The 14,687-nt window shown below is 38.6% G+C and overlaps 1 protein-coding gene across 5 annotated transcripts in view; it reads left to right on the forward strand.

Moving 5' to 3' along the window:
* TMEM185A (transmembrane protein 185A) overlaps nt 1-14,687 on the forward strand; it is a 34,400-nt gene that overhangs the window by 5,989 nt on the left and 13,724 nt on the right. For 3 of the 5 annotated variants that reach the window (XM_081808136.1, XM_081808137.1, XM_081808135.1), the window contains one exon: nt 13,976-14,152. The exons of 1 other annotated variant lie outside the window; for it this stretch is intronic. In XM_081808136.1, coding sequence (XP_081664262.1) covers nt 13,976-14,152 — 177 coding nt within the window. Of the gene's footprint in view, nt 1-9,982; nt 10,161-13,975; nt 14,153-14,687 lie in introns of those variants that run through there. One more of the 5 variants, XM_081808138.1, reaches the window with a different exon arrangement.

Raw genomic sequence — 14,687 nt, forward strand, 5'->3', positions numbered from 1 at the left:
CAGAGCGTGTTTGCGCGCCGCGCGTGTGCGCGCATGTGTGCGTGCTGCATTTAGCTGGGAAAGACTGATCGAAACTGAGTCCAGTTGCATTCTTTTGGGTTTTTGTTTTTTGGGGTTTGTTTTTAAAGATTTTATTTATTAGAGAGAGAGAATGAGCAGAGAGGAGGAGCAGAGGGGGAGAGAGAGAGAGAGAGAAGCAGACTCCTCGCTGAGCAAGGAGCTCAAATGGGGACTCCATCCCAGCACCCTGGGATCATGACCTGAGCCGAAGGCAGCTGCTTAACCGACTGAGCCACCCAGGTGCCCCAAGTTGCATTCTTTTGATTTGCAGAAAACAGATACTAGAACTTTTACACCAGAGTCCTCTTTTTCCTAGGTATGTTCTCTCCCTCCCTCCGTTCCTTTCCCTTCCGGGCAAAGTGGAGAGAGGGAATTTGAGCCTCTAGCAAGAGAGCTCCATATACATTTCAGAGAGGACACTAGCTTTGTAGTTTGACCCCTGTGAAACTGTTTAGTGATTGTGTACTAACACTGCAGGTTGATAGAGTGGAATACATCCATTTTAAAAGTGTAATTGGAAAGTGAAATCGAGGAAGTGGTGTTTGATGCCACAATATCCAGCGGAACCTCTATTTGCTGGTTTGTGGAGAATTAAGCAAAGTCTATTTTTATACTTGGACTCTGGTCTAAATGTTTCTTGAAAAGTGAGTCAAAGTAGTTTAGGCTTTGTGACTTTTTTAAAAATAAATTTTCTTGTCACTGTGTTATTGCTGCATCATATTCTCTGCTTGCCAATCAGGTTTGGAATTCCCTCCTTGATATGCAGTCATCTTTTTTACTTGGCTCTCAAATGTGTTGGTATAGTTGACATACTGTTCCTTCTCCCCCAATTACAAATGTGTGTATAAATTACATCTTCTAAAATTTCTGAGTATATTAATTTATTTGATCAACTTTGTAGTTGTTCATTTTTTCAAAGAACCAGCTGTTGTTGTTACTGATTAGTTCCACTTTTGTATCTGTATTTCTGCTTTTAGTTTTATTATTTCCATATTTCAGCTCCTTTGGTATTTTTCCCCCTAAATTTCTTAGATAGAAACTTAGTTCACTAGTTTTCCGTTTGCCTCTTTTTTTCTTTCTTTTCTTTTTTGCTTTTAGTTCTCCTTTTGGAGTGGATATATTTTCTCTGAGTCTTGCTTTGGCAGCAGCCTGAATGTTTTGATATTTTAGTTCGGTTTTACTAGTATTTTCAATATTCTCCAATAGTGTTCTGTTTCATCATGGATTTAGTCATTACTTAAGGAGGGAAACGAACATTTTATTGAGTATTACCTGCTTGGCGCCAAGCCTTGCAGTAGGGGCTTTCTGATAGATTATTTAATTCTTACCTCAGCACTGCCTGGTAGAGGTAGTAGTATCTGCATTTTGCTCATGAAGAACCGAAAGTTCAAACAGAGTTGCACAAATGATCTCTTCAGCTCTGCTGCACCGCTTCACAAGTGAACACTGAGAAAGATCCATATGGTTAGGCAATGTTAAATCCATTGTTGTCAGTTTATTATGAATTGTGTCGATTTTCTGCTTCCAGTCTCTGCCAGTTATAATCTACCTTACACATTCTTCTGTGCCTTCTATGCCTTTCTTTTGCTCAGAAAATCTTCAGTGGGTTCCCGTTGCCTATTAATAAATTCCAAGGACTTTACCTTAATATTCAAATCCCCCTACCTTGTTACCCCAGCATACTTTCCTCTTATTTTCTCTGGTGCCTTTCCTCCTATCTGCCTAGCTCCTCACCCCCCAAGATTTACAATTTACTCTGCATGTTCCAGTCCCCTGGGATACAACAAAACTGTTTCATACTTTATACAGTCTTATCCCTTTGTCTGGAATTCCCTGTCCCCAACTTACTGCCCAAATCCCACCTCCCTTCCCAGCTCTCCCAGAGAAACCAATTTTCCATGTACTGGTGTACGATGATGCAGTAAGTTACATGTTGATAGATCACCTCCCTTTGTTCCTATTAGTCTTTGAGCAACTGAAGGGCAGAGACTTCCTTTCTCATTTTTATACATTCCTCTTTTTTTTTTTTTTAAAGATTTTATTTATTTATTTGACAGCGAGACAGTGAGAGAGGGAACACAAGCAGGGGGAGTGGGAGAGGGAGAATCAGGCTCCCCGTGCAGCAGGGAGCCTGATCCGGGGCTGGATCCCAGGACCCCGGGATCATGACCTGAGCCGAAGGCAGACGCCCAGCGACTGAGCCACCCAGGCACCCCTCATTTTTATACATTCCTTACTTTGAAGGCACTCAAACAGTTTTTAATTTAATTTAATTTGATTTAATTTTTTAAAGACTTTATTTAAATTGAAGTTAGTTAACATGGAGTGTATTACTAGTTTCAGGGGTAGAATTTAGTGTGATTCATCAGTTGCATACAACACCCAGTGCTCATTACATCATGTGCCCCCGTTACATTTGTGTTTATTGTGTATCAGTGCCCATGATCCCTTTTCTCTCCCATCTGGAAAAATCTGTATGTATGTAAAGAAAGTGTAATTTTTGTCCTGCTACTTGACTCTTTCTAGAGAACCATGCTATTTTTTGTCTACTGTAGTGTTCATTTCCATAGTTTACTTAGGAATTTTGTCTACTTTATCTGTGATTATTTAATAGTAGCATGTAGAAAGAAGCCCACAATGAAGAAATCTCTATATATTCTTAATAGAAAAATGGTCAGATTATTGCCATCTTCTATGGCCAAGTTGCTAGTCTTCCATTGTTTACATTTTCATTGTTAGTCATTTCAGTATTTTAATAGTTTATCTTTGAAATCTACCAAATTACTATACTAGTAAACTGCTTCTCTTGTCCTTACCCAAACATGATAAACCTTTGTCCTCTACTTTCTTGTAGTTGATTTGACTTTTGATACCGGTTGCAAATGTGACTCTTAAATGCAACAGATTTAGATTTTATTTTTTAATCCAGTAAGTGAACTTTCTTATAATAGGTCTCTGGTAGGCAGAATAATGATCCCCCAAATATACCCACATCCTAATTCTAGAAACCTGGGAATATATTCCATTACATGGCCAAGAGGAATTAATGTAGCAGATGGAATTAAGGTTGCTAATCAGCTGACCTGAAAATAGGGAGATTATTCTGGATTCCCTGGCGAGGCTGATAATCACAAATCTTAAATGTAGAAGAGGGAGGGCAGAAGAGGAGGTCAGAGTGAGTTGCTGTAAGGAGGACTGGACTCTCCCCTGCTGGCTCTGAAACTGGAGCAAGGGGCCATGAGCCAACGGGTTACAAGCAGCCTCTAGAAGCTGGTCAGGCAGGGAAGCAGTCTTTTCTAGAGCCTCTGGAAGGATCACAGCTCTGGTGGCACCTTGATTTTAGCCCAGTGAGAGAACCATTTCAGACGTTTGATGTCTGGAACAGTAAAGATAATGAGTTTATGCTTTTTAAACCACAAGGTTGGTGGTACCTTTGTATGACAGCAATAGGACAGTAATACAAGAACATTTCATCCTATTTATAGTTTTTCAACCCCAGTATTTGAAGTAGGAATTATATTTTTGTATTATTATCTGTTCTAAGTTTCTGTTTTTCATTTTTCATGGAATAGACCCTGAACTCTTAATTTCCTTTTAAATTACATCAAAAATTATAAAGCAATCACTTTCCCAACATTTTAAACGTTTTGGTATTTCTAGTATTTTCTTCAATTAAAAAAAAAACAAAAAACAAAACCTCTCTTTTAGGGAAGATCATGAATTTAGCTCAGAGGGTTTACTCTCCCTGCACCTCATCTATTTTTTGTTTACAGTTTGAAAATCCTTTAGAAAAATTTTACCTCCATGTATTATTTAATTTACCTATGAATCCTGTGTTTACCATTGTCCTTGCATTTGTTAATGTTCTAATTCACTTATTTTTTTAAACAAAAATTATCTGTTTTCAAATCCATTGTTTCTGGTAATGATATGTGTAGCCATAGGCTTTGGTTGACAAATTGGTTCTGGTTTTCTAGTTTTTGCACTATTTCCCCCTGGGCTTTCAGAGAAGAAAAAGTCGCTTGTGCTGATTCCTTTCTCTGTGGTGATCACTCCATTTCTATTAGCTTGTGCGTCCCCCTCAAGCCTTTGTCTTCTCCAGTGTCTAGTGATGAGGTCGTTCTTACCTTGGTGTCTTTCAGTGGTAGCTCTCTTTGTAGCAGCTCGTAAAAGCCTCCCTTAGTTTTGAGCATTAATAATCATAACTAACATGTATTCAGTGCAGCAGTTAGCAAAGCATTTTTCACAGACCCCTGAGGGGGGCACTTGAGAACCTTTCTAGGGCTCTGCAAGGCCACAACTGTTTTCATAATACTAAGATGTTGTTTGCCTCTCTCTGGGTTGACATTTGCACTGACGGGACAAAGCAGTGCTGGGTAAACTGCTGCCACCTGAGCACAAATCAAGCCGGTGACACGAAACTGGACCAGTAGTCACTGGATTCTTCAATGCAGTACGCTGGCAGTGGGAAAAACAAAACAAAACAGCCAGCTTCCCCTAAGGATGTCTTTAAAGCATACAAAAATACCAGTCTCACTAAATACTGACCTTGAGTATACATCCATTTTAATATTCTGTGTGACAAAATAGGAAGAATGCAGAATGGCTGTCAGCTGTATACTGAAGTACAGTGGTTGACTCGAGGGCAAACACTTGTGGGGGCGCCCAGTTGGCTCAGTCAGTAGAGCCTGTGACTCTTGATCTCAGGGTTGTAAGTTCAAGCCCCATGTTGGGTGCAGAGATTACTTCAACAACAGCAACAACAACAAAAAAAGCAAACAACGACAACACAAAAAACCCATTTGTGTGCCTGGGCTGCAAGCTGCCTTTCTTCGTGGAATACAGTTTTTACCTGGGAGGACAACTCACAGGCAAGACTATGGCTGTTTGTATTAGGGCACTTGGCAGACATTTTTCTTGAAAATCCAAGTGAACCTGTAACTTGGAAATAACAGCACTGATGTACAATAAACACAAATCTAACTTAAAATGTAAAAGAAAACTTGTTGGAGTGCCTTCAGTGTTTTCAACAAGGAGAACAACTGATGGTGTTTTTGCAAACAGTAAAATTTGAGCTTTCAAGGGAAAATCAGAATTTTTGAAAAGTTTTATCTACCCCCATGAACTTGACAGCCTCCCAATACTTGCATATTTCTGATGAAGTGGGTTATGACAACAACTAATGTGATTTTTGCCTTTGTATAGTGAAATGTGTCAGCATTTGAAAGATCTTTATTAGTGAACTAATATTTTCCAGTCAACCTACATGGTATTATAATTATGTAGGGATAAAACATTCCTTCAAAGTGCCAGAGAGACTAATGGATTTTAATGTAGCAGACTACAAAAAGTTCAGTGATAGGGTTTCAGATTCCACATCACAGTTAACCTTCAGGAAACTACCACTGGTTGACTTTTGGTATCCTGTCAAAGAAGAATATCCACCATTATCTGAAAGAGCTATTAAAATACTCAGTTCGTTTCTAACTACAAATCTCTGTGAAGCTAGATTTTCTTCATATGCTTGAACCAAAACAACATATTGCAACAGAATGAATGCAGATGTAGATATTAAAACCTAGGTGTCTTTTATGAAGCCAGACATTTAAAAAATTTTCAAAACTGTACAAATTTTGGAAAATAATTTTTTTCATTAAAATTATGTTACTTATGTTAACACATAATGACTTTATTGTTATTTTTAAATGAATTAATAAATATTTCAAAAATAAGTTTAAAAATCTGATACAGTAAATAATAGTAGGTATAACCCATATAAACAAAGCTCTTTGGGTTCCTCAGTAATTTTTAAGAATGTAAAGGAGTCGTACAAAATATTTTGAGAACCACTAATGTAGTGCTTTACACAAAGCACTTTTCATATTCATTATCTTGTATTCACAACCACCTTATGAGGTATATATTACTCTGATTTTATACACGAGAATACTATGGCACAAAAAGGCAATATATATATTCCAGTTAGCAACCTTTCCAAATCTGTTGGTCCTCCCACTGTGGTTTACATTCTTGGAGGTTTGCTTCTGAGTTGACTTTTGTAGGTCCCATCTCCTTACAACCTTCCCCCTTTTTTCCAATTGAAGTTTCTTACATTGTTTTTCATAATGCAAGTACAGTACGTGTACCTTGAAAAAAAACTAGTCATAAGAATGTAAAGACTGTCCTTAATCCTCCCCACTGGAGATCATTGTTAATTCTCAGTGTGTATCTCTGCAGATGCTTTTCCAAGAATGTTGAATTATCAGTATAATGTCAGTATTAAAAGGACTTTGGGGTCAAATGTCAAATAGATCTTAGTGTGAATCCCAGCTCTGTGAACTGCTAGCTGTTTGGACAAGTTATTTAACTTCTAAGCCTTCGTTCCTCATCTGTAAAATGGGAATAGTGAAGGTGCCTCCTTCGCAAGGCTGCTGTGAGGCTGAAGTGAGATAGTGCATGAAAAGCAGCTCAGTCTTGACATGTCATAAACGTCCTGTAAATGTCAGCTACTAAGGGGGGTGTGTACACATAGGTACATCAATAGATATGCCAGGTTTATTGAACTATATTTTACATGCAGTAAAATTTATCCTTTTTTAGTGCATAGTCTTCTGCGTTTTGATAAATCCATCTGTTTGTGTAACCACCACCCAAAGAGCTAGATACAGCACAGTTCCATCACTGCAAAAACAATTCCCTCATGTCCCTTTGTAGTCAACTTTTTCCTCCCAGACAGCCACTGGTAACCACACTGATATATTTTCTGTATCTTCACTTTTTGCCTTTTCCAGAACATCAACTAAATGGAGTCGTACGGTATGTTGTGTTTCCAGTTTGAGTTATTTTACTTAGCATAGTGCATTTGAGGTTTATGCGTGTTGTTGCATGCATCCCTGCTTTGTTCCTTTTTACTGCTGATTAGTATTCCATTGAACAGATAGACCACCATTAGTTTAACTGTTCACCAGTTGATGGACATTTGGGTTGGTGCCAGTGGCTATTACAAATAAAGCTGCTTTGAACATTTGAATACAAGTCTTTGTGTGGACATATGCTTTTCATTTTCTTGAGTAAATACCTAGGCCTGGGATTGCTGGGCCATAGAGTATGTCCTTTAAAAAAACTGCCAGGGCGCCTGGGTGGCTCAGTTGGTTGGGCAACTGCCTTCGGCTCAGGTCATGATCCCGGAGTCCCGGGATCGAGTCCCGCATCGGGCTCCCTGCTCGGCGGGGAGTCTGCTTCTCCCTCTGACCCTCCCCCCTCTCATGCTCTCTCTCTCTCATTCTCTCTCTCAAATAAATAAATAAAATCTTTAAAAAATAAAAATAAAAAAACTGCCAAAGTGTTTTCTAAAGTGGCTATACTGTTTTGCATTCTCAGCAGCAATACGTGAGAATCCCAGTTGTTCCACATCCTTAGCAATAATTGTCTAAGTTGATCATTTTAATTTTAGCCATTGTGGTGAACGTGTCGTTTTATCTTGTTATTTGATTGCATTGATATTGTATTTCCTTAATGCCTGGAAATTCGAGTATCTTTTCATGTGCTTATTTGCCTTTTATATAACTTCTCTGATGGAGTGTCTGTTCTTATCTTTTTTGGCCATTTTTAAATTAGATTGTTTTCTCATTTTTTAGTTGTAAAAGTCCTTTATATGTACTGGGTACAGGTACTTTGTCAGATATATGTTTTCAGAATAGGTTCTCCCAGTTTGTGGCTTGTGGGTTTTCATTTTTTAAATTGTCTCTTTTGGAGATTGATGGTTTTTAATTTTGAAGAAGTCCAGTTTTGTATCCCATCTAAGAAATCTTTTCCTAACGCTAGGTGGCAAGTGTTTTTCCCTCCTATGTTTCCTAGATGTTTTACAGTTTTGGCTATTATGTGTAGGTCTGGGATCGATTTCACAGAAATGTTTGTATAAGCCATGAGGTTAAGAGTGTAGGTGCATGTTCCTTATCTATCCAACTGTTTCAACACCATTTGTTGAAACACAATCCTTTCTCCATTGAATTGCCTTGGCACCTTTGTCAAAAATTAACTGACCATATATGTATGAGTCTGTTTTTGGATTCCATTCTGTTCTCTGTATCTCTCCTGATGCTAATACCACATTGTCTTGATTATTGTAACTTTATAATAAGCCTTGAAAGCATGTAGTATAGATTCTCCAACTTTGTTCTTTCTCACAATTATTTTGCCCATTATGGGTCCTTTCATTTTCACATAACTTTTAGAATCACTGTGTCCGTTTCTACAGAGGCATTTTCACTGGGATTGTGTTGAATCTTTAGAATACTTTGATGGGTGTGGTAGGCTAAACAATGGCTGTCAAAGATAACCACTTCCTAATCCATGGAACTTGTGAATATTACCTTCTGTGGCAAAAAGGTGAATATTAGCTTATGTCATAAAATATGTGATTAAGTTAAAGATCTTGAGATGGGGACGGTATCTAGGATTATCTAGGTGGGTCCTAAATGCAATCATGGGTTTCCATATAAGAGGGAGGCAGAAGGACGTACTATTAACACAAGAAGGCAATGTGATGTGAGCAAAGAAAAAGATTTGAAGATGCTGCACTGTTGGTTTTGATGATGGAGAAAGAGGTCTAAGGAGTGCAAGGAATATAGTTATAGAAACTGAAAAAGGCAAGGAATGGATTCTCCCCCAGGTCTCCAGAGGGAATGGGCCCTGCTGACACCTTAGTGAAAATAGTGAAATCTATTTTGGACCTCTGGCCTCCAGAACTATAAGAGAATAAATGTCTATTATTTTAAGCCACCAAGTTGGTGGTAATTTGTTATAGCAACCACAGGAAATTAATACACAGAGTATGTAAATCTTAACAATATTCAATTTTCTAATCTATAAACATAGTATATCTCTCCGTTTATTTAGATCTTTAATTTTTCTCAATAGTGTTTGGTAGGTTTCAGTGTACAAGTCTTGCACGTATTTTGTTTATTTCAGTGTTTCATATTTTGATGATTGTAAATGGCAGTCTTTTCATGAGCTTTTAATTTTAGAATAGTTTTAGATTTATAGGAAAGTTGCAGTAAATGACAGTTTTTTTTTTAAAAAGATTTTATTTATTTATTTGACAGAGACAGCGAGAGAGGGAACACAAGCAGGGGGAGTGGGAGAGGAGGAAGCAGGCTTCCCACGGAGCAGGAAGCCCGACATGGGGCTCGATCCCAGGACCCTGGGATCATGACCTGAGCCGAAGGCAGATGCCCAACGACTGAGCCACCCAGGCACCCCAGTAAATGATAGCTGTTTTTTTTTAAATCTCAGTGTCCAATTTTTCATTGCTAGCATAAAGAAATACAGTAATATTTTTTGTACATTTACCTTGTATCCTGCAACTTTGCTAAATTCACTGATTTGATTTGGAAATGGGTTTTTTTGGGGGGTAGATTAGCGAGGATTTTCTACACAGATAGTCATATTGTCTGCAAATATCAGATTTACTCCTTCCTTTCAATTCTTTATTGCTTTTATTTCTTTTTCATGTATTATTGTTATGGCTAGACCTCCAGAACAATGTTGAATAGGTGTATTGAAGTGGAGGTACTTGCCTTGTTTCTATAGGGAAAATATTTAGTCTTGCACCATTAAACATTATTTTCATAGATACCCTTCTATTCCTAATTTGTTTAGAGCTTTTATGTTGAATGGGTAGTGAATTATGTCAAATGCTTTTGCTGAAACTGTTGAGATAATCATTTTTTTTCATTCTGTTAATACAATGAATTACATTATTCGTTTCAAATGTTAAGCCAAGCTTGCAATCCTGACTAAACCACACTTGGTCATACTGTAATATCCTTTTTATATATTGCTGGATTCAGTTTGATAATTTTTTTTAAAGATTTTTATTTATTTATTTAACAGAGAGACACAGCGAGAGAGGGAACACAAGCAGGGGAAGTGGGAGAGGGAGAAGCAGGCCCCCTGCCGAGCAAGGAGCCTGATGCGGGGCTCGATCCCAGGAACCTGTGATCATGACCTGAGCCGAAGGCAGACGCTTAACAACTGAGCCACCCAGGCACCCCAGTTTAATAATTTTTAAAGGGTTTTTGCATTTATCTTCACGAAGGGTATTGGTTTATAGTTTTCTTTCTTGATCAGGTTTTGGTATCAGGGTAATGCTGGCCTCATAAAATAAATTGGGAAATATCCCTCTCCCATCTTTTTCTGTAAGAATTTGTGCAAAGTTGGTACTATTTCTTCTTTATGTATTTGATAGGTTTTTTTCAGAGCTTGACATTTTCTTCGTGAGAAGGATTTTAACTACAATTTTAATTTATTTCATAGATATAGGGATGTGAAAGTATTTCTTCTTGTGTGAACTTTGATAATGTCTTTCTTTAAGAAATTTACTTGCATAAAGTTGTTCATAATATCCCCTTCTAATCTCTGTAATGTTTGTAGGATTTGTAGTAATGTCCCTGCTTTCATTTCTGATATTGGTGATTTTTGTCTACTATTTTTTTCTGCTCACTCTGGCTATAGGTTTACTATTTTTCTTGATCTTTTCAAAGAACCAGGTTTTAGATTCATTGATTTTTTTTTCTGCACTTGTATTTATCATTTCCTTCCTTCTGCATACTTTTTAAAATTTCCTTCTCTTCCTAGTTTCTTTTTTTTTTTAAAGATTTTATTTATTTATTTGAGGGAGAGGGAGCTGGAGAGAGTGCAAAAGTAGGGGGAGGGGCAAAGGGAGAGGGAGAAGCAGACACCCCACCGAGCACCTGAGCCAAAGGCAGATGCCCAGCCAACTGAACCACTCAGGTGCCCCTCTTCCTAGTGTCTTAAGGGGCATCTTAGATCATTGACTTTAGATCTTTTCTAACGAAAACATTTGATGCTATAAAGTTCCCTTAAGTACTGCTTTAGCTGGAGCTCACAAATTTTAGTAAGCTGTATGTCCACTTTTATTTAGTCTGGAATTTTTCAGATTCTCCTTGTGTTTGTTTTCTTTTACTTATGGATTATTTAGAATAGTGTTATTTAATTTGCAAGCATTTTGAGAATTTTCCAGATATCTTTATGTTGTTGATTTTTAGTTTAATTTCATTGTGTATGTAGATTTACTTTGTATGATTTTGATCCTTTTAAATTTGTTGAGTCTTGTTTTATGACCCAGATTTCAGTCTGTCTTGGTGAATATTCCATGTGCATTTGAAAGGAATTTGTATTCTGCCCTTGTAGGAGGAATGCTTTATCAGTATCAATTAGGTCATGTTGGTTGATACAGTTTTAGTAATTTCTATGTGTTCTATCAGTTATTGAGAGAGAAGTGTTAATTTTCAATAATAATTATGGATTTTTCCATTTTTCCTTAATATTTTCTACATATATTGTGAAGCTTTGTTATTAGGTACACAAATATGTACAGTTGTTAGATCCTCTTCAACAAATTGACCTCTTTATCATTATGAACTGCCCCTATTTGTCCCTGGTAATATTTCTTGTTCAAAAACATACTTGTCTTATATTGTGGCAGGCAGAGTAGCCCCGCAAAGATATCCAGGCCCTAAGCCCTGGAACCTCTTACTGTCCTGTTACATGGTAAGGGGGACTTTGCAGAAGTATCTAAGGTTATAGTACTAGTTTCTATTGTTTCCATGACAAATTACCACAGATTTAGTGTCTTAAAACTACACAGAACTTATTATCTCACATTTCTATGGGTCAGAAGTACAGGTGTACCAGGGCTAAGTTGGGTTTTCCGCTTAGAGTCTCACAAGGTCCAAATCAAGGTGTGGGCCGCATTCCTTTCTGGGGCTCTGGGGATTCATCTGCTTCCAGACCCTTTGGGTTGTTGTCAGAATTTAGTTCCTTGCGGTTGTAGAGCTGAGAACCCCATTTTTCTTGCTGGCTGTCAGCAGGAATCATCCTCAACTTCTAGAATCTGCCTGCATTCCTTGGCTCATGGCTCCCTTCCTCCGTCTTCAAAGCCAGCAAAGGCAGGTTGAATCCTTCTCATGTTTAGAATTTTTCTGACTTCCCCTTCTAACCCATCTCTCCGCTTCTGCTACATCTCTCTTGACTCGTAGGCCTCCTTCTTCTGCTTTTAAGGATTCATATGATTACATTGGGCTCACCTGGATAATCTAGGTTAATCTCCCTATTTTAAGGTCCCCTGATTAGTAACCTTAATTCCATCTACAAAGTGCTTTCTTGGTAGTGCCTAGATTAGTGTTTGATTGAATAACCAGGGGACAGGAATTTGGGGGAATATCTTTAGAATTCTGCCTACCACAGTTATGGACTTGATAGGAATAGTATCCTGGATTATCCAGGTGGACCCAGTCTAATCACGTGAGCTCTTAAGCAGAGAACTTTTGCTGGAAGCAGGAGCAATGTGGCAGAAGGAGACGTCAGAAGTCTAAGTGTGAGAAAGATTCAGTATGCTGCTGCTGGCTTTGAGATGTAAAGGCTTCCTCAGAGAGAGCCCTCTAGGATCCAAGGGCAGCCCCGAGCTGACAGCCAGTGAAGAAACTGGGGTCTCAGTCCTACAGCCACGAGAAACCAAATTGCCAGCAACCTGAATGAACTTGGAAGCAGATTCTTCCCAGAATCCCTTGATAAGAGCCCAGCCAACTGACATCTTGATTTCAGCCTTATAAGCATCTGAGCAGCAAAACTAACCAAGCTTGTCTGGACTTCTGACATATATAACTGTGAGATCATAAAGTTGTATTGTTTTAACCTGCTAAGTTTGTGGTGATTTGTTAGAGCAACAGAAGACTGAAACAGATATTAATATGTCACTCCAGGTTTCTTTTAGTTAGTGCTTGCTTGGTATAACTTTTTCTGTCCTTTTAGTTTTAATCTGTGATTTTGTAGACAGATGAAGTGGGTTTCTTTTAGATAGCATATAGTTGTCCTGCTTTTTAATCCAATCTGACAGTCCTTGTCTTTTAACTGGTAAACCATTTACATTTCTTGTAATTGTCAATAGGGTTGGGTGTTAACTACCTTCTTGCTGGTCCTGGGAACTGCTTCTAGGCAGTAAGCTGGAGCAGTAATTAAACTCACTTCCTTTCTTTCTTTCGTTCTTTCCTTCCTGTCATCACAGTCCTTTGCTGGACACAGCCTTTGTTGTCCAGTATCTGAAAACTCTTGTCTCCTATATTTTGTCCAGTTTATTGTTTAAGGTGGGAAGAAAAGCCCCATTCCTCTTACTTCATCAAAGCTAGAACTAGAAGTCCTCAACAGTGTAATTTCTAATTAATATTTTAAGGACATCCTCTTCAGGAAGTCCCTTTTATGTGAAATGTGAGTGTGTGTGTGTGTATATAATCTGTTCAGTCACAGAAAGTATAATACATGTACTAAAATGTTACTGTATCTGAACACGGCAGATTAAAAATGCCATATCTTTTAAAAAATAGAATCAAATAATTAGCCAGTGACGAAACTTGACCATATCCTAAACATGTCAGCCTTTTTCAGTCTCCATGTTTTGGTACATCTAGTTCCTTCTGCTTGGAATGCTTCCTCATCTCAGTCTTTCTTGCCTGGCAGCTTTCCACATATCTTCTGGAACCAGCTCCAGGGGCATCGCTTCTCTGCTGCCTAGTGCCCCCAGACAGAATCCAGATTTGTTCTTCTGGGTTCCCGTCACGCTCTACCCTCGCACCATTCTGGCACACACCATTCTGTATTAAAATTCTGTGTTTCTGTGTGGCCTCCCTCCTACCAGAAAGCCCTGGAAAGCAGGGAACTTATTATGTTTCCAGACTCCCCTAACACAGTATGTCTACTACGTAGAGCTTTTCAATATATGATTGTTGAATTAGTGACTCTTCACACGTGCTCAAAAATACTGCTGTTATGACTCTCCCTTTCAGTGTCACATAGTTGTAAAAGTGAGTCATCTTTAATCATTTTACTTTTCTCCTAGTAAATTCCTCATCTATGCCTGTCTCCTGCTGTTCTCTGTGCTGCTGGCCCTTCGTCTGGATGGCATCATTCAGTGGAGTTACTGGGCTGTCTTTGCTCCAATATGGCTGTGGAAGTTGATGGTTATTGTTGGAGCCTCAGTTGGAACTGGAGTCTGGGCACGAAATCCCCAATATCGGTAATACTGCTTTATAAAACCCACTGGTCTCTACCCTGAGGGAGCAATATCTTGTTTTTCACTTTTGACTAAGGACTATTTTTTTCAGCCTATCTGGGGTTTTATAAGAACTGTAATATAGGCAAACTGAGTTCTCTTCTAAGTAGTTTAAAAATTAGGGGTTTGATATGCATTTTTAAATAAAAGCAGTGTCGTTTGGGGTGCTTGAGATCCTAGCCCTCCCACAAAAGCCAACGTAATAGAAGAAGCATCCAAAATATCGAACTGTTGTATCATGCTATCATGTTTGCAGGAGCAGTTCCATAAAACAGAAGCCTGGCTCTGGTCATCAGGGATATATCTGTCTCCAGTTCAGTCCTGGAATTGGGGTTCCTCTTGTCCCAATCTCCTAGTCCTGGGATTTTAGGACTGTAAGCAGTATGTGTGTTGGGAGGGTAGCTTGGCCAGGAAACAGTGTGCCGCTGAGACAGGGCAAGATGAGGCCCAGATGCTGTGAAGGAGAGCAGAGCCTTTGGGGGCCAGGCAGAGGGGTAAG

This window comes from Leptonychotes weddellii, chromosome X, assembly GCF_054177405.1.
Source record: "Leptonychotes weddellii isolate Sample4059 chromosome X, ASM5417740v2, whole genome shotgun sequence".
Lineage (NCBI taxonomy): Eukaryota > Metazoa > Chordata > Mammalia > Carnivora > Phocidae > Leptonychotes > Leptonychotes weddellii.